Source organism: Marmota marmota, unplaced genomic scaffold (assembly GCF_001458135.2).
Source record: "Marmota marmota marmota unplaced genomic scaffold, marMar, whole genome shotgun sequence".
Lineage (NCBI taxonomy): Eukaryota > Metazoa > Chordata > Mammalia > Rodentia > Sciuridae > Marmota > Marmota marmota.
The window spans coordinates 6,449,942-6,473,911 of record NW_026000229.1 but is presented as its reverse complement, the minus strand read 5'-3'; the positions used below and the strand labels follow the sequence as shown (position 1 = coordinate 6,473,911).

Genomic DNA, 23,970 nt, shown 5'->3' with positions numbered 1-23,970 from the left:
TGTAGTTGGACACAATACTATTATTTTATTTATTTACTTTTATGTGGTGCTGAGGATCGAACCCAGTGCCTCGCACGTGCTAGGCAAGCGCTCTACCACTGAGCCACAATCCCAACCCTTTTTTGTGTTCATGACCTAAGGCGGCCCATTGAGAAGAGGCAGCCTGCTTTCCCATGTAAGGCCTCCTTTACACAGACTACCCTTGACTATAGTGGAGTGATTGCTTCTACCTCACCACTCTCCCTATGAGCTGGATTCCATAATGGAACTTCCAGTTCATTGCCTGCTGCTGGTATAGAGAGACCTCTGGTTCTTCCAACTTTGAAAGAAGACTTTTGAAGTTATATATCCAGCAGACTTCAAGGCTTATTTTTCTGTTCAGGCATAATTATAATTTTCATAATGAAATATTGATAAGAAGGTACTCCTTGTCCTTCAGATCTGCTCCCTTAAATATGTAGGTAATTTATGTTCTGATGATACATGGTCAACAAAGTACCTCTTTTAAAGAAACTTATAAATGTCAACATCACTCTTGCCAATGGAAAATCCAGAAGTAATATGTACTAATACATAAGATGTTTCTTTTCCTTCTTTCTCTTTGCTCACAAAGAAACAAGAATAAGAGCTAATGAGTGTGATAGTCTAGGAATATATTTTCAGAAACCCAGAAACCTTTGAAGATGCCTGATTTTGAATTTATTTTATTGACCAACCCATTGAGATTATTTTAACTGGACCAGTTTTCTGCACCAGCTTTTCATGACAGCTTGATCCTCTTGTATTCATAGCAATGGAACTGGCACAGTTCTGGCATTTGGAGAGTGGGAAGAATGGGAAGAGGTAGCTATATAAGTAAATGAGCAAGCAATGATAAGACAAGATTGGTCATACTGATTTGTGGCCAGAAGATGCTTCAGATTCATTTTAATAAATGAGCTTATCTAGAATGCAGAACTTTCTTTTCTGTCTGCCTTTCCTGCTGCATGCATATAAGCAAAGGGTAATGCTTCTATCCTCCTAACAATAAGACCTTCCTGGCTTCAGTTTACCTACCAAAACAGTTGCTTCAACTCCTTATTTGCATAGTCTAATTTCAACTTTATCCCTGGTGCTTTATTAAGTACTTGAGTAAATACTTTAGTGTATACCATATCCTAAGTAAAGAAAATATTATAAAGTATTTGTTATTTACTATAGTATTAGCATACTATCATATAGATAATAAATATAGTATAGTAAATAGGCTAAGTGTTTTACTACATATGTCAGTATAATTTTCTTTAACCAAATAAGTTCTGCCTCACCATTGCTACCTCCTGCCTTTAAGAATTATTCTACTCCTTGGGGCTGGGATTTTGGCTCAGTGGTAGAACGCTCACCTCGCACATGCAAGATCCTGGTTTCGATCCTCAGCACCACATAAAAATAAATGAATAAAATAAAAATAAAGGTATTGTGTTCAACTACAACTAAAAAATAGATATTTTTTTTAAAGTTATTCTATTCCTTGACTGTTATTATGGAGTTTTCTCTGAGTTTACCATATCTTCTCTACCAAACTGGATTCTCAATATGTATGAATCATGAAAAATAAAGTAATAGACAGGATGTAGCACTTTTCTGTGTATTCAAACAAGTATATTGGAGCTTATGACCCATTGTTGAGACTGTAGGACTAGTTATTTACATTTATGGGAAGTATATGTAAATTTTAACAGAACTTTTTTTTTAGAAGCAATACAATTCTTTTTAAAATTTTTATGTGGTGCTGAAGGTCAAACCTGGTACCTCACACATGGGAGGCAAATGCTCTACCACTGAGCCACAACCCCAGCTCTTTTTTTTTTTTTTCCTTTTTTTTTTTGTGGTGCTGGGGATTGAACCGAGGGCCTTGCGCATTCAGGGCAAGCACTCTACCAACTATGTTCCCAGCCCACCCCAGCTCTTAACAGAACTTTTGAGTACCAGTGTGACAGGTAGTCTGATTTGTTTCAGTCACGTGACCCATGAAGTGACAGAAGAATTTTCTCCACGGGATCCAAGAACTGTTGTTGTCAAACAAGATGTCGGGGGCCGCATCTCAGTCACAGCAGCACTGCCCACCCCTGACCTGGAAAGGGAAGAGGAAAAAGAAGACACTTCAGATCCTATGGACCTGAACCCTTGTAGTGCAACATACAGCAACTTAGGTAAGTACAAATCATATAATTTAAACTTTGCCTTTTTATGTACTAGACAAATGTTCTATTTTCAGGGAGAGATGATTTTTATTGCTCCATGGAGCAAAAGTTGGACCATTGGAGTTATAAATTTTAACTCACATCTGATAAAATATTAAAAAAGTTCTAGGATTTACCAGGCTTGTCTTATACACCCACTAACATGAATCCTGTGCCTTGTGCTAAAGATACTAACATGGTCCTTGCCTTGAGGCATTCACATGGGACAAAGTGAACTTATTAATGAATTTGGTATAATGTGGTAAATACAATTATAGAGATACATATAGGATATGTTTTATATTACATGGAGAAGTGTGTCAAAAGATGCCTTCCTGGAGATAATTCTTGAACTGATTTAACTGATTTAAAGGAAGAAAATATTCCAACCCAGAGGCAATTATATAAGCAAAACCATAGAGATGCAAAATAGTTGGGTGCCTGTGGGTTCCACAACCATTTAGTGTTGTTGAAATGTGAGGTGAAGAGTTAGATAATATCATGCCTGTCCAAAACCTTTAACATTTTGCTGTTTGTGATAGTGAACCATCAAAGGGTTTTAAACAGAGTTCTAATATGACTAGATTTGTGTTTTAAAACATCTTCTCTGCAATCTGCTCTATGTGAATGTATTCTGTGATAGCAGGAAAGCTGGTAGTGAGATACTATTGCAGAACCACAGAAAGAGATGAAAAAAGGAGGCCTCAACTGAGATAGTTGCAAAAGGAATGGTGAACAGACCTGAGGGATACTTAAGCAGTCATATATATATATATCATTAAACCCTGTTTGAAAACAGCTGGCATATGTCATTGAAGCATTCTTTTACCAAGTTTCTCATCTCTTTTCTTCTTTGTCTTTTTCCTCCATCAAGTTATTTTAAGGAAAAATCATTTGGAGATCAGCTAGTGTACTTGGAAGTAAGGAAGTCCTTAAGAAGGCCAAAATGTTGAACCAATATTATAGGATAAATATTCTAATATCTCCTTTTGTGAAACTCAGTCATACCAACCCATATCCTATAAGGAAAAGACTTCCATTATAAAGTTCCAGAAACCTTATATGATTTGAGAGTAGGGTAAAATATATTACAGTTTACCCAAGGTGGGTAGAACTGAGGGAGTGTTCTGGTTACCATTTTCCAGTTTGAATAGATTATTTTAGTCAAATAGCTTATTGAACTTTTCCCATTCTTTTACATTTTATGAAACATATTAAAAGATGAAAGTTTTATTGTTTTCTTACTGTATGCCCTCAGCATAATATATTAGGAATTATATGATAGATATTCTTACTATACCAAAACTTCTTTCATGATGTTCTTAGGAAAATATCGACTTCTTATTAATTGTGAGATATTTTATGGCATCTTTATTTAAATTTTCATTAACCATAATTAGTTTAAAATGATTATTTTATCTCATTGTCTTTTCAATTACAAAGACAGGTTGAAAAAATACAGCATTATTTCCAAGAGTATTCTCAGTACCTTATATATATTATCTCATTCAATCCTCACAATTACCTAGAATTATTGTCCTCATCTTTCAGAAGTAGAAAATGAAGCATAGAACCTTCAAGTCTCAAAACCAGTAAGGACTGAACCAAGATTGGAACCTCGTTGGTTAGAGCCACTAGACTATAATACTCTTTTTTTTTTTTTAATTTTTTTTTCACAATACCTTTATTCTATTTATTCATTTGTATGTGGTGCTGGGGACCAAACCCAAGGCCTCACACATGCTAGGCAAGCACTCTACTGCTGAGCTATAGCCCCAGCCCTAAAATACTCTTAATAAGTAAATTCACATAAAGGACTAAAGGACTGAAGGGGCTATGATGGGTTTATTTTTTTAAAGTTGTCTTTCAGACACTAAATTTAAGATTTTAAGAAACAGCCAGGCACAGTGGCACACACCTGTAATCCTAGCAGCTCGGGAGGCTGAGGCAAGAGGATCACAAGTTCAGAGCCAGCCTCCACAACTTAGGAAAACCTTGTCTCAAAATAAAAAACAAAAAATGACTAGGGATGTAGTTCAATGGTTAAGCATCCCTGGGTTCAATCCCTTTTACCAAAAATAAAAAATACAAAAGATTTAAAAAAAAAAAAAACAATTATGGTTACTTAGAGTGCAAAATTATAAGGTTATAGATACCCTACCAAAAAGGTAGTTTTCTTTCCACCTGTTGTTTTACTTTTTAAAGTATGTGATGCCCATAAAATGTTAAGTGCCTAAGTAGTTATATACTTTAACACATAGTTAGTTGCTTCTTTGAAAAGGCAATGGATAGGGTTCACTCCCTCAGTTCTACAAGCTGAGGGATTTTTGTTTTTTAATTTGTTGTTGTTTTTCCTAAGTACTTGCCATGGCATTTGGAACTTGCCTTTTGTAATACTTTCAACAAATCATTTGCATGCAGTTTTAAACCACCCCTTTAGAGTACATTTTTATAATTTTAAAGCTCTGGTAACTTTTTAAAAAATGTATGTGTTTGGAGGAAGGGGCCACGGAGATGTCTCTCTAGGATACACTCCCAATGACCCACCTCCTCCAGCCATACCCCACCTGCCTATAGTAACCACCCATTTCATTCAAACTAGGATGGACTGATTAGGTTACAGGTCTCATAATCCAGTCATTTTACCTCTGCTCATTCTTCCATTAACACAGGACCTTTGGGGTGTACCACGCACTCAAACTATAACACTGAGAAAGTCCCCACCCACGTTCTGCACATGGACCATCACAATGGCAGACCTTTTGCCACACCAGTTGAGTCTGAAAGCCTGATTAACAGGCTTGAGATGAAGAGAAAAATAAACAGCATTTCATGAAGCCAAAAAAAATTTTTTTTAATGTGTTTAAAAACTGAAAGGAATCAAAAACTTCTCATTGTAATAGCTGTAAATCCTTTCACATATTCCAGAATTGTGTCATAAAAGCCACTTTCTTTCTTTTCTACTCCTTTTTTTTAATAAGGCAGAAGATGACTAGAAAAACTAAGACTGTTTATTTCTGAAAAATTACACTGTAAAATGGGCTTAAGAAGCAGTGTGACACAGCAAGAAAAAAGGTGGGTTGGGAGGGGTCAGAGAGATTCAAGTTCATATCATAGTTGTGTCACTACCCACCTGCATGATTGTGGGCCAGCTTTTAAAATCCCTGAGCTTCAGTTTCCTCATCTGAAATGAAGAATGGTATCATCTGCTTTGTAGGATTAATAGTAAAAGTACTTGGTATATAGATATTCTTAATAATTGTGAAGCTTCTTTATTTCTCCCCCTAAATATAATCTTTCTTCTTTAAATATGTTGGATGTGCTGACCAGAAAATGTAAAATGAAGTGAAAGAGATTAAAAATGTTTACTAGATGGTGTCAAATTAATAGGACAATAAAATGTAAAACCAGAATATTGTAGGCTGCCCACACAACTGATGACTGAAGGTATGAAACACAGAACAAGCTACAGGTTGCCAGAGTGGCTAATGGTGACCAGAAAAGAGATGACAAATAGCAGCAACATACAAATAGCAGCCAGTCTCTCAATATCTACCTGTCATAGCAAAACAAAGGGACATGGTTTGGATTTGTTTTGTGCTTCCCACATTTCTTGTATAGTTCTGAAAACTAAGTTCAAATAAACAAAACAAAAAAAAAAAACTCAGTGGAGTAGAACATGAAGACCCTCCTTCAGAATCTCCCATTAGACCTTTAACTTTAACAGTCTTTTTATGCCACTGTAGTGCAACATGAGCTGTGATTGAACCATTCCCACTGAAAGCTACTGACTTAGGCAGCCATAATTTGTCTTGACCTTAGGAGTTGTACTCCAAAGCTAATTTGATGCCACTTTTCCTTTCCTTGACATAAATAAAGCAGAGTTTATTTTATTCATAATTGGATTATTAGGTTTTAGAGCTGCACTATCCAATACAATAGCTGCTAGCCACATCTGGCTATTTAAATATAAATTCATTAAAAAATAAATATAAACCAGGGCTGGCATTGTGCTTCAGTGGTAGAGTGCTTGCCTCACATGTATGAGGCACTGTGTTCAATCCTCAGCACCACATAAAAATAAATAAATAAAAGTATTGTGTCCTTCTACAACTATGAAAATATTTTAAAAATAAAAATCAGTTCCTCAGTCTCATGGACAAAATTTAAGTGCCCAATAGCCACATGTGACTAGTAGTTACTGTACTGGACTTGGACTGTGCAGCTATAAAACACATTTCATTTGCACTGTCCCAGAAAGTTCTATCAGACAGCACTGCTTTAAAAAAATCAGTGATTTGGAAGTCTTAGATGGTCTTCCATGTTACATAAAAATCGTATTGGTCCTTAGGCAACTTGACAACTCGTTTTGAAGGCTGCCTCTTAAAGAGGGATGGCTATACTCTGGGTAGTCGTTACATGAGATCACTGAACAAACTCTGGCCTGCAGTACCTTAGTCCTCCCCAAACTGGATTTTAGAGGGTGTCAGTCATCCAAAATAAGTTTCCAAAGAAATGATAGAATATTTTTGTCTTTATCAAAGACAAAAGTTTCAACATTTCCTCATGTTTCTTCTGTCTATCTCAAAATGTTTAGGAGAAAGATCACTTATTGTTTTTATGTGGCATATCTGACTACCTTATCAGCATGCTAAAATCAGGAGCATGTAATGAGTTCTACTCTATTGGAAATAAGTTGGTGACTTTAGCTCTCCTTCATTCACTTCATCATTAAGTACTCTCTATACATTGTTTTTTAAAATAATTTATCCAGTCTCCCTCTACTTGACAGATTTTTGTCTTGCTCCTCTTTCTGTATCCCTACAACTTAGCACATTATCTAAAACACATAGGAGGTGCTAAGAATATGTTTGAATGAATGAGCTAAAAATTACTGTTGTATTTAACTTTTTGAAGATTTCCAGATGAGGGAAATCTGACTCCCCAGGAAAATTCATGTAGGAAAATTTCAGGTCACAGTTTATATGCTACATTAATCAGATGACTTTTTTCCTAATGAGGGACTTAATCTGTGAGTATCCTACTTAGAGAATTATGTCCCCACAAGAAACTACCCACATTTCTCATTTTACTTATTTGAGCATGTCTTTAACACCACACCCTTCTAACTCTGAAAGAAAACACCTAACAACATTCTGTCTCCAGAATATATATATGAATGTCATTACACTACTGGCCTTGGTGTCATAATTATAGAATAATGTCATTATAAATGCCAGCTTTTTATAAACCATTCTGAATAGTATATTACCATTCATTCACTCAACAAGTATTTATCGAACAGACATTATTCCACACACTACGGAGTTAATTATTTGAACCAAAGATTAACTAATTGTACAGTTCTAGATTATCTGTATGTTTAAAAAAAAAACTGAGGTTGACATCTTTGAACATTTGTTTGAGCATTTGTTGTACTTCCTACAATTGCAATTATTTCTATTTTAAAAGAAATCATAGACTATGTGTCTAAGTTATCTGCATTCACATTTAAAAATAGTTTCCCATATCCTGGAATTAGTTGGCAGAGGTGCAATATTCAAATTACATGAATAACTTACTCTCAAATAAATAATCTCTGTTTTTGGAGAGATTTTTATTAGTGGGACCATACAAACATGAGTCTTTCACCTGCTACACCACTGACATTCTTTAAAGTGGTCTTTCTATTTGTGTGAGGCTACATCCTGAGTGATCTTTGGAGGTCAGCTTTGTTTTATAGTTTGGTATGAAGTTGATGTCCCTCATGGCTTGCCAATTATTGATTATGTTTACTAGCACCCCAATAATGCCTAGATAGATTAAGAACATTCTTCCTAAGCTTCTGATGCTTGCTGCTAGGGGATGATACAGCAAGTGCTGGGTTCAACCAGTAGAGGCCCAATTCATTTGACAAGGCTGGTACACAATGGTAGTACATGACTTTTATATCTATAAACTGCAGTGCATATTTCCCTGTTCAAAGATGATCTTTCCTTTTCCATTCTTATCTATAGTACTTGTCTTTAAGTCCTGGGAAAAAAAGAAAGTGAAGATTAAAATTACAATTTAGGAAGATATAATCCATTTATTGGGATTTCAGTACTTTAATTTAGCAAGCATTTGTTGAACACCATCTCCCTAGCACCAGTCAAAATCCTGGGAATATTGGTGCAGCCTTTGAGGATTCCTGATCTTTGGAAGGGACAGACATAGCCTGGACTCTTAGGAGTCCCTGTAATAGTTGCCATATATTTAAAAGTTGAATGAAAGCTTCTTCTGGAGGAGTCTGGGAAAGGGTCACAAATAGTATCTTTTACCTATAGGAAGCAGTCACTGAAGAATTCTGAATAAAGGCACAATCAGGATTTTTAAAAGATCCTTTCTGGGAGCTACTTGTGGAATGATTAGAGGCAAGAAGATTGACCAGAAAACCATGCTGTTCTTATTTTGCTGGAATAAGGAGCTAACTGTGGTCAGAGGCTATTTCTGTCCAAACAGGTCTTCATTAAGTGCCTTCCATCCCTAGGATTTTATGACCATCGTGTTATTTGGTCATAAGCATTTGTTTTGATTTTTCTTGGTGTATCATATTTGCCTTTCTGTAGATTGCTATAATGAGGTACTTATTGAGTTTTTCAGCATGCAGTCATCTTTAAAATTTATTTTATAGATTTTTAAAATTTTTTGTATTTATTATACTAATCCTTACATAATAAAAACCCCATATCAATTATTCTCTTTCTGGAGGTGTTTTAAACACCATTTTGAATTAGTGTCATTAAATTATTCTTTCATCCATCTTTCATCATTTGTTTTTTGAAATCTCATATAAGGCTTTATCTGTCTGAAAACATTTTTAAGTGGAAAGTAAAGAGGCAGAATATAGAAACTCAAAAAAGAAGAATGTAGGGTTTGAGTGTGATCAAGTCAAACATATTTGTCCTAAAGGGCTATTTTAGCATATAGCGAGACAAGATTTAAAACATAATCTATTTTTTTCTATTTAGAGAGCTGGTATGCCACAAAAATGTGGAGTATGTAATGTTATATCAGGCCACTGAAAACTGAACTTGTGTCTGGTCCCAGAAGTTTGAGAGGAATGTACAGGATTAAAAGTTTAAAATAAAAACAGCTAAGATACCAAACTTTTAAAACATTGACCCAGATGATTGGAATTTAGTCAGGAGAACTATCTTTCTTGGAGGAAAGAAAGATACAAAGCACTTTTAGACTTAGGAGAATGGCTTGGTCTACTCAAATGGGTGTGGAATGTTTGTGGTTTCATTTGGAACACATACGTTTCTGATTCTCATGTGGAAATCTCTTAGCTCCCAGGAGATCATGTACTGCAGTTTGGGAAGAGATTCCATGTTACTTTTCTCTTTCCTTGCTACCTTGACTACCCATTTGCATTTTGAATTATGACTAGTTCTGTTGACTCTCCATCCATCAGTACAACATCCATTTCTAGCCTTACACCACACAAAGTTCTGAGAGGATGTAAAAAACAAATGCTATATTAGATCAAAAAGTGCTAAAAGAACATGGGAAGAAGTGATGGCTCCCAGTTGGAGGTCAGGAAGTATAGAGTATGGAAGTCTTCAGTGGAAAAGAGTCATTGAGGTGGGCCAAAGATAGACACCTTTGCTAAGGCAAAAATATTTTTTAAAAAACATGAAGCATATTAAAATAATAGAAAATGAGTGATTCACATGGAAGTGTCAATAAAAAATAGTGGTGGATAAGACAAAGAGCCTGACCAACTTCTTGAGGAGTTTGAACTTTATTCTCTAGGTGGTAGAAAATAGCACAATCAGCTCTTTTCCACCCCTACTGATAAGGTCTGTCACATCAGCAGCTCTTTAGTGCTTATCTCTCTTGCCAGTTCTGAGATAATAGAAGGAAGAAAAAAAGCACATTTGGAATCTTCTGTTTTCCCATGTCTATAGTTATTTTTGTTTGCTCTAATTTAGAGAAATGGGTAGAAAATGACAACCCATATAGCCTCTTCCAGGGCCCACATTGGAATGGGCAGAAATAGGTTTATGTTTCTAGTTTTTTATTTATTTACTCCATTCCATTATTTTTTAATTTTTTTTAGTTATACATGGACATAATATCTTTATTTTGTTTATTTATTTTTATGTGGTGCTGAGGCAAGCGCTCTGCCACTGAACCACAACCCCAGCCCTCCATTCCATTCTTAAATTGTTGGTCCTGATTGTATAAATGAGACACAGTCCATGCCCTTGTTGAACAGCCCAGTGGGGAATTCAGATAAGGACTCAAGGCAAGTGATATAAGTGCTTAGAGAGAACAAACACTTCACGGGACATGTCTGAAGTCCCCAGGAAGGAGAGTCCAATTTGGAGGAGTAAAGTTAAGAAACACTCCCCAGAGCAAAATGTTTGAAGATGAGAGGAGGGTTAGGGGTGCAACTCAGTGATAGAATGCCTACCTACCATGTGTGAGGCCCTGGGTTCAATTCCCCCAGCACCAGGGAGAAAATAAGAAGAATAGGAAACTTCCTGGAAGAGGATCAGCATGAGCAAAGACACAAAGCGTAAAGGAAGCATAAAGTAGCGAAGAGTGCTGGAAAACTACAAGCTGAGTTAGGATGCAAGAGGAAATGCTATAAGAGAAACAAGTACATCAGGGCCAGGTCATGCAGGGCTTGCTTTCTGTGCTTGAAGATTTGGATTTGATCTTGAGGGCAGGATTTTTTAAGCAGAGGAGTGCCATGATCAGCTTTGCTATTTTAAAAAAAGATCTCCTAGTAGCTAGAGAGGTGAGAGAATCAAAACAGGAGAGTGACGATAGAAGACTGTCACAATATTCAGGGAAGGATGATCAGGGCCTGAGCTGATGTAATTTACTGCTTCTAACCTTCTTCATGGCACTTTATCCCTGGAAGTTCTAGATCAGCAACTGAAAAACGAGGGCTTGTAACAAAGCATACTTCAATCACCTTGTAAATAAACCATGGTCTGACTTCTCACATTAGCAGAGGAAGGAAGCCTCTGCATCACAGAAGAAGAGTTCAGTGAATGCCACACCCCCACCTCCTGGATGATATTAAGGGTACAGAAGAATAGGAAGAATGGGAAGATATGATTGAAAGTCAATTCATGGTGGTTTCTAAGAAGGAATTGTTGATTTGCCTTATTGAGATGTAATTTACATGCCATACAATTCACCTTTTTAGAGGATACAATTTAGTGAGTTGTAGTATATTCTTAGAATTTTACAACTATCACCACTGTCTAATTTCAGAACATTTTCATTGCCCCACACAGAAACCCATTACCAATCACTCCCCTATTTTCTCCTTCTCCCATTCTCTGGTAACCCTTGTCTCTGTCTCTATGGCTTTATAATGAAATAGTACAATATGTAGTCATTTCTGACTGATTTCTTTCAGTTAGCATAATTATTTCAAGGTTCATCCTATCTTATATCAGTACTTCATTCCTCTTCATGGTGGAATACTACTCAGTGGTATGGTTATACCACATTTTGTTTATTCATTCAACAGAAAGTGGACATTAGGATTGTGTCCAGTTTGGGATTATTGTGAATAATGGTGCTATAGACATTCATATACAAATTTTGTATGGACATATTTTCATTTATTTTAGATATATCCATAGAAATAGAAATGCTAGGTCATATGTTGATTCAGTTTATCTTTTTGAGACACTACCAGACTGTTTTCCAAAGTAGCTATACTATTTTAGATTCCTACTAGCAATGTATGAGCTTTTGAATTTTTCCATATCCTCACCAATGGTTGTCTGGATTTTTTATTATAGCAAGCCTAGTGGATGAAAGAGGTGTCATTGTGATCATGTTTTGCATTTACTTAATGAGTATGATACTGAACATCTTCCTATGCATTTATTGGCCATTTGCATATCTTCTTTGGAGCAATATCTGTGAATTTTTTTAACCATTCTTAATTGGGCTATTTATCTTTTTGTAAGAGTACTTACTTTATATATTCTGGACCAAATCCTTATCAGATATACAGTTTGAACATAGTTCTCCTGTTCCTTGAATTGTCTTTTTACTTTCTTGAAGGTATCCTTTTAAAAATACACATTTTGAATTTTTGATGACTTTCACTGTTACAATTTTTTTCTTTTGTCACTTATGCTTTAGGCATCATATTTAAGAAAACACTGCCTAACCCAGGGCCACAAAGATTTATTCCTATGTTTTGTCTAAAGAGTTTAATTGGGCTGGGTACATAGCTCTGTGGTCTAGTGTCCATCTAACATGCACAAGATCCTGGGTTCAATCCCCAACACTGCAAATAATAATAATAAAAGAGTTTTATTGTTTAAACTTATATTTAAATCTTTGCTACGTTGAGATTTAAATTTTGTGTATTCTGTGAGAGAGGAGTCCAATTTCAATCTTTTGCATGTGGCCATCCAGGGATTCCAGGATCATTTATTGAAAAGACTGTTCTTTCCCCATGGAATTGTTTTGGCAACCTTGTGAAAAATCAATTGTCCATTAATACAAGAGTTTATTTCTGGCCTTTTAAATCTATTTCACTCGTCTATATTTCTGTGCTTATGTTAGCACCACATAGTCTTGATTATTATAGTTTTGTAATAAGTTTTGAAATTAGAAAGTATGAATTCTCCAACTTTGATCTTTCTCAAGGTATTTTTTGGTACTCTTAACTCCCTTGTATTTCCACACAAATTTTAGGACAAGCCTCTCAATTTATGCAAGAAACCCAGCTGAGATTCTAATAGTTATTACATTAAATCTGTAGATCAATTTGGGAAGTATTCCCACCTTAACAATATCAAGTTATCAAGTTTCTGGTTCATGAACATAAATCAACTGTATAAAATTAGTCATTTTAATAATGTGACTAATTTTTAATAACATGATTAATTTCATTTAGTTCTTTTTACATTTTTTTCAACAATGTTTTATAGTTTTCAGTGTATAGTCTTGTTTTGTTAACTTATTCTGAAAGTCTGGGTGTTTTTGTTTGGTTTGGTTTGGTACCAGGGATTGAACCCAAGGCACTTAACAACTGAGCCACATCACTGGCCCTTTTTATATTTTTATTTTGACAACAGGGTCTTGCTAAATTGCTTAGGGCCTCACTAAGTTGCTGGGGCTAGCTTTGAACTGACAATTCTCCTGCCTCAGTCTCCCAAGTTGCTGGGATTACAGGCATGTGCCACTGTACCTGTATTCTTTTTGATGATACTGCAAATAGAATTGTTTTCTTAATTTCATTTTTGGATTATTCATTGCTAGTATATAGAAATGCAATTAGTTTTTGTACATCAGTCTTGTATTTTGTAATATTGCTGAGCTGGTATATTAATTCTAATAGATTTTGTTTGTTTGTATTTTGTTTTGTGAATTCCTTAGGCTTTTCAGTATACAAGATCTGTGAGTAGATACAGTTTTACTTCATTTTTCCAATCCAGTGTTTTTAATTCTTTCTTCCCTAATTTCCCAGTTAGAAGCTCAAGTACAATGTTAAATACAGATGGTAAGAGCAGAAGTCTTGCCTTATTCCTAATATTAGGGGGAAGTAGCCAGTCTTTTGTCATTAAATATGATGTCAGCTCTTGATATCTGCATCTTTCAAGGTGATCACATGAGGCTTTCCTCCCATTATTCTGTTAGCATTGTGTAGAACATTGGTTAATTTTTCAGATGTTAACCAACCTTGCATTCCTTGAATAAATCCTACCTTGTCATGGTATATAATCCTTTTAAAACATTGCTAGATTCAGTTTGCTAGTATAAAGTAAGGATTTTTCCAACTGTATTCATAAGAGCTATAATCTCTAGTTTTTTTCATTATGTCTTTATCTGGTTTGATTATCTGGGTAGTATTGGCCCCATAGAATTTGAGGTAGGCAGTGTTTTTTTTTTTTTTAAGAGGTTGCAAAGCATTGGTGTTAATACCTCTTTAAACATATGATAGAATATATCAGCCATCTAGTCTTGGGCTTTTCTTTGTGGGAATTTTTAATTTTAGTTATTTGTTTACTTAATTATTTATGTGGTGCTTGGGGTAGAACCCAGGGACCATTGCATGGTAGGCAGGCATTCTACTATTAAGCCAAATCTTCAGCCTAAAAGTTTTAAATTATTAATTTACTTTCTTTCCTTGTTATATGTACATATAGAATTTAATTACTTTTTCACACTAAATATTTTTTAATCATTTAAAATGAAATATTTATTGAGTATTATATTTGCTGAAGGTTTGAGTTCTCATATTCTTTCATGTTTTCTCTATATACATATTTTGTTTATTTATATTTAAAGTAACTCTATTCTTTGTAAAAATATTGCTACATGCAATTGGTAGAGAATGGAGATCCTTGGGTTTGCTGCATGTATTGTGGTAGTTATTTAAACTCTTAAGTATTCTTGAAAAATGTCAAATGTGTGAGAAATATATTATTATTATTATTACAATCACAGTTTACATTAGTGCTTACCCTTGATATTTCTTCAAGGACATGATTGTAACAAAACAATCCACTACCCCTATTCTTCATCTGTAGAACTATCCATTGCCTTCTACTCTTGGGTGATCATCAATAGAAGCATGTATTAGCTTCCTAGTGCTGCTATAATGAAGTATCATAAATGGGTTGCTTAAGACAACAGAAATTTATTCTCTGACGATTATGGAGATTAATAATCTGAAACCAAAGTGTTGTCAGCAGGGCTGTGCACCCTCTGAGACATTGGGTAGAACCCTGGCATCTGATGGTGGCCATCAATCCTAGGCATTCCTTTGCTGGCAGCTGCATCACTCCAGTCTCTGCCTCACTCATCACATGGTATTCTCTGTTTTGTTTTGTTTTCTCTGCATACAGGTGGTGTTCTTATTATGTATACATCAGTCATATTGGATTAGACCCCATCCTAATGGTCTCATTTTAACATGATTACTTTAGCAAAGACTTTATTTCTTTTTCTTTTGAACTGAGGATTGAACCCAGGGTTTTTAACCACTGAGTCACATCTCCAGCCCTTTTTATTTTTTATTTTGAAACAGGGTCTCATTAAGTTGCTTAGAGCCTTGCTAAGTTGCTGAGGCTGGTCTCAAACTTGTGATCCTCCTGCCACAGCTTCTTGAGTCACTGGGATAACAGGTGTGTACCACTACACCTGGTGGCAAAGATTCTCTTTCTAAATAAGGTCAGGTTCACATGTATCAGGCATTAGAATCTCAACATATCTTTTGGGGGAGACATAATTCAATCCATAACAAGGTATTATGCTCTAACTCTGAGATCTTGAGTACAGGTCTCATTTTAATAACATGACTATAATTTTTAAGAGCTTTTATGGAAGTTTCATGGTGTATCTGTCTTTAAAAAACAAGTCCTTTTTACATTTTACAATAAGCCCTGAAGATATCTTCAAACCCACACATGGGATTTATCCTTATGTTGGAAATTAAGCAGAGATGATATGAATTGGATTATGTGCCCCCCGCCCCACAAAAACGGGTTATATTTAGGTCCTAAATCCTGGTACCTGTAAACATGATCTCATTTGGAAATAGAGTGTTGGTGTAATCAAGTTAAGATGAGGTTATTAGGGTGGGCTCTGATCCAACTGTTGTCCACATAAGAGAAAAAAAAAATAACATATGAACACAAGAGACAAAACAGAATGAACACCGTGTGATGATCTATAACTAGGGCTCATAAAAGATTTTCAAAAGCAGCATCTCTCAAATCACAATGTATATGCCCCCGAAATAAAAAGTCACATAAAAGTTTGTGAGTGACTATTTCAAATAGCAGGTAACTGCTCCTGTGCTGTTCCTGACCATAATCACAGGAATCTTTACATAGACCAGTTTAAACAATGTCAAAAGCCATCTCTGCAGTGAAATAAAATAATAAGGCTTATGCAATCATATTCATGTATTGGAAAATACTATGCATATAACCTGTTGTATACATATATGTATACAATGTATAATGGTAAGTACTATGTACACTATAAATTGGAACAATGTTTAAAAAAAAAACAGGATAGCATCTTTTGAGCCCCTGTCTGGTGGTCCCATTGCTAGTTTCATTTCTATTTTCAATAATGCTCCTAAGTATTTTCTTGATCCACAAATGCTATCATCTTTATTCTGTCACAATGCAAGTGTTTTTGAATGTCTGTGATTCTTTAGTATTGTGGAGTAGTGAATTATAGCACTCTTGGGGGCAGGACTAGAGAATCTGAATTATTTTTTAAATATTTTTTAGTTGTAGTTGGACACAATACCTTTATTTATTTATTTTATTTTTATGTGATGCTGAGGATCGAACCCAGGGCCTCATACATGTGAGGTGAGCGCTCTACTGCTGAGCCACAACCCCAGACTCTGGATTATTTTTTTGAAAAGAAAGCCCATCACGCAAACTACTGCCCTGTTCCTGTAGCAGAGAAATGCTGAGACATTCTTACTTGTTACTCCCACCAAGTCTTAGACTCATGCCTTCAATGTTCAGGTGTGTGTTCTTCAGTTGCTTTCCATTTTGAATGAAAGCATTGGATAATTCTTACATCCCCTGTGGCTACCTCACTCATTTCTACTCAAGTTTCAATTATGAAACAAATCTGGAAAATTTGCTTAATTATTCTCTTTTCTTTTTTCTTTTGAAATAACACAGGGCAATCTAGAGCAGCCATGATACCTCCCAAGCATCCTCGGCAGCCCAAGGGAGCTTTGGATGATGCCATTTCCTTTGGAGGGAAAACAGACCCAGAAGCACCAAATGCTTCCCAACCCACACCACCCCCACTGCCAAAGAAAATGATCATAAGAGCTAATACAGAGCCAATCTCCAAAGACATCCAGAAATCCATGGAAAGTAGTCTTTGTGTCATGGCCAATCCCACCTATGATATTGACCCCAACTGGGATGCTAGCAGTGCTGGTTCCTCCATCAGCTATGAACTCAAAGGACTGGACATTGAGTCTTATGACTCCTTGGAGAGGCCTCTGCACAAGGAGCGACCTGTCCCTTCCGCAGCAAACAGCATTTCCAGCTTAACCACTCTCAGTATTAAGGACAGATTTTCCAACAGCATGGAGTCCCTGTCCAGCAGACGTGGTCCCTCTTGCAGACAGAGTCGAGGCATGCAGAAGCCACAGAGACAAGCACTTTATCGAGGACTTGAAAATCGGGAGGAAGTAGTGGGTAAAATTCGAAGCCTTCATACAGATGCCTTGAAGAAACTGGCTATTAAATGTGAAGACCTCTTTATGGCTGGACAGAAAGACCAGCTCCGTTTTGGAGTGGACAGCTGGTCAGACTTTAGGCTAACCAGTGACAAGCCATGTTGTGAAGCAGGTGATGCAGTTTACTACACTGCCTCCTATGCAAAAGATCCACTTAGTAACTATGCAGTTAAGGTAAGAAAGTATTATAAATCTCATTTTAATCTTAGCCAAAACTATTATTGGGAGGGAACTATTCTTCTTCCCTTTCTTTCCTCTAATTCCTGTTTTCCACAAAAGTCATTGCACATCTGTCTTACAGAGGATGCTCTTTTTTTTAAACTTTTTATTGGTGCTTTATAATTATACATAACAGTGAGATTTGTTAAATATTTATACATGCACACAATATAACAATATAATTTGGTCAGGTTCATCCCCAGTACCTCCTTTTTCCCTCCCACAGGGAGGCTTATTTATTATTTAGAAGAGAAAACAGACAAGTAAAGAGATACTGCATGCTAAGTTAGAGGTAAACAAGAATTTTTGTGGGAACCTTGGAAGGACTCAGACTCTCAAAGGCAGAGAAATCTTCTTAAAGGAAAGAGTCCTTGAGCTGTAACTGCTTGAGGTAGCTACCTATGAAAATGAAGTCTGCTGTGTGCCTTCTACTCCATGTTTCTGTCTTTATTCCCTACCAAGAGACCTTTGTCTACCTCAGCTCTATAATTCCTCAGCTTGCCAGAGAAACGTTTTTATTGAGGAAGATAACTGATATTTGTTACTGTTTCATGAACTTTGTTTTATAATATTTACATCAAATTTATGAGGTTAAGATCTTTTTTCCATTTGATACACAAAGAAAATGGAGCTGAGAGAGGTAAACTAACTTGCTTAAGGTCACACAGCTAGCTAATAGAGCTGGAAATTTTTTAAATTGTTTTATTTGTTATAATTAGTTGTACATGACAGTAGAATACATTTATGCACTTTGATATATCATACTAGATGGAATATAATTTCTCATTTTTTTGAGGGTATATGTTGCAGAATCATATTGGTCATGCAGTCACATATATACATACAGTCTATTTCATTCTACTATCTTTCCTATCCCCACATCCCCTCCCCTCCCCTCCTATCACTTCTTCTACCTAATCTAAGGTAATGCTATTCTTCCCTGGTGCCCCCACCCCCGTCCTGCCTTATTGTGAATTAGCATCCACATATTAGAGAAAACATTTAGTCTTTGGTTTTGTGGGGATTGGCTTATTTCGCTTAGCATATTCTCCAACTCCAACCATTTACTGGCAAATGCCATAATTTTACTCTTCTTTAAAGCTGAATAATATTCCATTGAGCATATATACCACATTTTCTTTATCCATTCATCTATTGATGGACACCTAGGTTGGTTTCATAGTCTAGCTATTGTGAATTGAGCTGCTATAAACATTGATGTGGCTGCATCACTATAGTATGCTGATTTTAAGTCCTTTGGTATAAACCAAGGAGTGTTGGAATTTTTCTTTTCTCTTTTTTCCCCACTTTATCTTTATTTATTTATTTTTATGTGGTGCTGAGGATAGAACCCAGTGCCTCACACGTGCGAGGCAGGCGCTCTTCCACTGAGCTACAGTCCCACCCCGAATTTTTCTTTTTTAAAAGGCTCTTTAAAAAAATAAATAAATAAGGTATTGTATTTTTTATACCTTTAGTTTATTTTTTTTTTTATTTTTATGTGGTGCTGAGGATCGAACCCAGGGCTTCACACATACTAAGCAAATGCTCTACCACTGAGTTATAGCCACAGCCCCAGTACAGCTGGAATTTAAACACAGATAATCTTGCCTTTATAGCCTGTACTTCTTCCACATTGTGTCACTTATTTCTTTCTTACATGTATACCACCCATTTCAGACAATCCACTGCTTCAAGATGTCCAGAATGCTTGACATCAAGAATTCTTGCCTAGTTACATTCACTGTAACACTAAGCCATGTTTTGTCACTATCACTATAATAAACATGACATGGCCTATGATCCTGGCTCTGCCATTTGGTATCTTTGTCAATAATAGTACCTATCATATGGAGCTATTGTTTGGTTAGAAGAGAACAAAATGTCCCTGATGAGTAGTCATTTCTTTCATTACCATTAGCTTCTTCCCTACTTCAAGAGAGTAACAGTCTTTGGTCCTCAATTTCCTCTTTTTTTTTTTTTTTTAGATATTTATGATAATAATCCCTATGGGGTTGAGGAAGGATCAAGTGAGATAATGCAGGTGAAAGGTTTTGAAAAACACAAAGCTCTATGTAAAATTAAGGTAATAGTCTCCATTCCGTAGTTCCTTTTTATTGATTCTATTCACTGGTTCAAAGCCATCTAACTGGCTTTTACATGTTAATTTGGCTTAGAAAGTCCAGATGGTATCTTGGTAAATTAATGGATAAGGTAAACAATTGACCTTACCTATCTATCAAGACAGAACATACATTTGGACCAGATCCTCAGTTGGCTGCTCTCCACACTTGCAGCATCTATACCTATTGACCATCTTGTGGTGCTAGCAGTGACCCTGTGGGGTCCAGCCTATACTTTTAAAATTAAACCACAGGGAAAACTTCAGAGAAGGAATCTTGCTCCTGTTAATTTATTACTATTGAGTCTAAAAGGCATTTCGAGATTCTGTGTAGCACTCAAGAGCTGTTATATCAATTGGGGTTATGGTGCCTTATCTACCTTGAGTCTTTATTGCTACAAGATCACCGGTGCAGAATGAGTACCTATTTCAGAAAGGGGCACTGAACTATCTGTTCTTTCAAAACAATTGAGAAGTAGGGCTTGACTAACTTTATGTATTATTGCCATGCAATCTTGTCTCTTTCCTAAATCAATGGTCTGGTATTGATTTCTTTGCTTGTAATGATGCAAAAGCAATCTCGAAAGAACAGGTGGCAAGTGATTATATACTGGGAGTTGCTGGCAGGTTCGAGAAAGGATGTTTTACACTAAATGCTGAATATAAATGTCTCTTTGAAGACCCTCTGTGTGTTTCTAGAGGTACCAAATTTACTGTACAGTCTTAGAGTAATAAACTATGAGGATGCTGAGAACCCTCTTTTGCAGAGATAAGCAAAAGAGACCAGCAATCAGCTCATATGAAACAACTGTTTCTCCTGATTGCCTTCTTTTTTTAAGATTTTTTTTTTTTAGTTACACATGGGCACAATATCTTTATTTTGTTTATTTATTTTTATGTGGTGCTGAGGATCGAACCCAGGGTCTCACACGTGCGAGGCGAGTGCTCTTCTGCTGAGCCGCAACCCCAGCCCCTGGGTGCCTTCTTAAAATATCCCTTCCCATATTACTGGAAATTAGAATAGGCTAATAGGTGTGACTCTCTCTTAAAATGTTGGCAAAAGGAAGTCAGTGTTGGAATTTAGCAATCTGAAAGTCAAAGGATACTACCCTACCCCTACCAATCCACTGCAGTCACAGAGTACAAAAATCTTTATTTTGTGCATAATCTAGTTTGCTCCGGCTGCCATAACAATACCATAAACTGGATGGCTTAAGCTACAGAAATGAATTTTCTCATATTTCTGTAGGCTGAAAAGTCTGAGATCAAGGTTCCAACTTATTTCTTTTCGGGTGAGGGCTCTTCCTGGCTTATAGATAGCCGCTTTCTCTCTGTCTTCACATGATTGGGAGACAGCAAGAGGAAATGAATGTTCTTGCTCTTGTATCTCTTCTTTTAAGGACACCAGTTCTATTGTGGCTAGGCCTATGTTAGTCACCTTTTTCACTGTTGTGACTAAAAGACCTGACAAGAACAATTAGAGGAAGAAAAGTTTGTTTTGGGGTTCATGGTTTCAGAAGTCTCCATTCATAGATGGCTGACTCCATTCCTTAGGGCCTGAGGTAAGGCAAGACATCATAGCGGAAGAGAGGCAGAGGACAGCAGCTGGGGACATGCCACCAGGAAGCAGAGAGAGAGAGAGAGAGCACTCCACTCTTCAGGGACAGAATATATACCCCAAAGGCACAACCCCAGTGACCCACCTCCTCCAGCTACACCCTACCTGCCTATAGTTACCACCCAGCTAATACCTATCAGGAGCTGGATGCACTGATTAGGCTATAGCTTTCATAACCCAATCATTTTACCTCTAAATTTTCTTGCATTATCTCACACATGAGCTTTTGGAGGACGCCTCATATCTAAAACATAACAAGGCCCTAACCTTAGGACCTCATTTAACCTTAATTACCACTTTGTAGGCCCTATCTCCAGGTACAGTCACATTGAGGTTTAGAGCTTCAACATATGAATTGGAGTTGGGGGACACAATATAGTCCATCACATTCTGTCCTCCACCCTCTCAAATTCATGCAAATACATATTTTCATATACAGAACACATTCCAACAACCTCAAAAGTCTTATTTCAGAATTAATTCTAAAATCCCAGTCATGGTGTTGACATTCGCATTCCAAAAGGGAAAAATCAGAGGATGGAAAGAAGGAGTGGTGGATCCCAAAAACTCAAAATCTAGCAAGTCAATTTCCATTCAATCTTAAGACTGGAGAATAATCCTCCTTGGTTTGTACTCTTGGTCCAGTGTGGTGGCAGCATCAGCCCTGTGGCTCTGCAAGGTGGCTCCACCCCTGAGATGCTGCTCACAATCATCCTGGCCCTCTAAATCTAGAGAAGCAGCCTCACCTTTGAAGCCCAAGAGGGAACAGCCTTGCCCACTGGACCTGTGGTGGGAAGAGCAACCTGATGTCTCTATCACCTTTGGGTCATTCTTCCCTTTCCCTGAAGAATAGTACATGTTCACAGCCAAGCAGCTAGCTCCATGGTGCAATCCTACAGAATTCAAGGAGTCTGGCAGCCCTCTTTCATTCCATTCTACTTTCTCCTCTTGGCTTAAACTAGCAGTGTCTTTTCTAATATAATGCCATACCTATTCCTGGCTTCTGCTGAAATGGCTGGTTAAATCTGTGAGTCTCACTAATAATCTTTATATCAAATGGTCATTTGGCCGCACTTTTAGTATTCTGTAAAGAATGAGCTTTCAGAGCTGGGGTTGTGGCACAATGGTAGAGCGCTTGCCTAGCATATGTGAGGCACGGGGTTCGATTCTCAGCACCACATACAAATAGATGAATAATACATCTTCAAGTTCTGGTTCTTTTTTTCTTAATAATTCCTTCTCCCATTCATCTTTCTTCTTTCCCATTTTACTATAAGCTGTCAGGAGGAATCAAACTACTTCAACACTTGTCTTAGAAATCTCCTTAGCCAAAAATCCAGTTTTGTCTCTTACAAGTTCTGTCTTTCACAAAACACTATTTCACTGTTGGCCAAGTTCTTTCCCTCTTCATGAAAGCAATCACCTTTTTTCCAGTTCCTCATTTCCATCAGAGACCTCACCAGAATTGCTTTAACATCCATATTTATAGCAACTATCTGCTCACAGTTATCTAGGCTTTATTTAACATGCATCTCAGAATTCTTCCAGGCTCTTACCACTATCAAGGCTGCTTCTACATTTTTTAATTTTTCTCAGTATCAAAATCCCGGTCTTAGTCTGCTCAGGCTACCTTTTAAAAGTACCATACACTGGATAACTTAAACCCCAAATGTATCCTCTCATGTTCTGGAGGCTGTAAAGCCCAAGATCATCAAAGTTATGGCTAAATGAGTTACTGGTGAGGACTCCCTTCCTAGCTTACAGATGCCACATTTTCATTGCATCCTGACATTACAGAGACAGCAAGCAGCTCTCTGGTGTCTCTTCTTACGCCAACACTATTCCTGTCATATCAGGGTTCCACTCATTGACCTTATTTAGCCTTAATTACCTCCTTACTGATCCTGTCTCCAAATGCTGTCATATTGGAGATTAGAGCTTCAATATAGGAATGGGGGCAAGGAGAAAAACAGTTCAATCCACATTAAGTGTTGTATTCATTATAAAGGAAGTGGTTTTAACTCAGGACTTTTCCTAGATTTGAAAGTTTTCCTGTTTATTCTAGTTTTTATTTGACAGGAATAGCTTTGTTATTTGTATTGGTCTTAAACTGAAAGGCATTAAAGAACAGAATAAAGAGCATTGGAGTCATCTGACTTAGGATCAAGTTCTAAATCCCTCTCTATATTCTTAACACAGGTTATGTAACTTCTCTGAATTTTCACATCAGTGGAAACTGACTGCCCTACCTACCTAATAAGACTGTTATAATGTACATGGTTATGTAGTAAAACTGCTTTTATAAGCTAAAGTACATGTAAAATATAATAATATATTCTTATTATTAACAATAATGGAAAATTACTGTTCCACGTTCTATAGTTCACTATTATTCTTTAATATTGGGCATTAGCCTGAGCATATTTAGATAGGTTCTACACTTATTTTCTTTCTTATTACTTCAAAGATGTAAACATCTTTTCTTCTTAAAATTATGAGAAAAGACTACAAAATGTAACAGCCTCAAGGA

General features: G+C 36.5%; 1 protein-coding gene across 9 annotated transcripts in view; it reads left to right on the top strand.

The window, feature by feature from the left end:
* Peak1 (pseudopodium enriched atypical kinase 1) overlaps positions 1 to 23,970 on the top strand; it is a 262,298-nt gene that overhangs the window by 219,245 nt on the left and 19,083 nt on the right. For all 9 annotated transcript variants that reach the window (XM_048793226.1, XM_048793222.1, XM_048793220.1 and 6 more), the window contains 2 exons: positions 1,999 to 2,192; positions 16,910 to 17,655. In XM_048793226.1, coding sequence (XP_048649183.1) covers positions 1,999 to 2,192; positions 16,910 to 17,655 — 940 coding nt within the window. The remainder of the gene's footprint in view (positions 1 to 1,998; positions 2,193 to 16,909; positions 17,656 to 23,970) is intronic.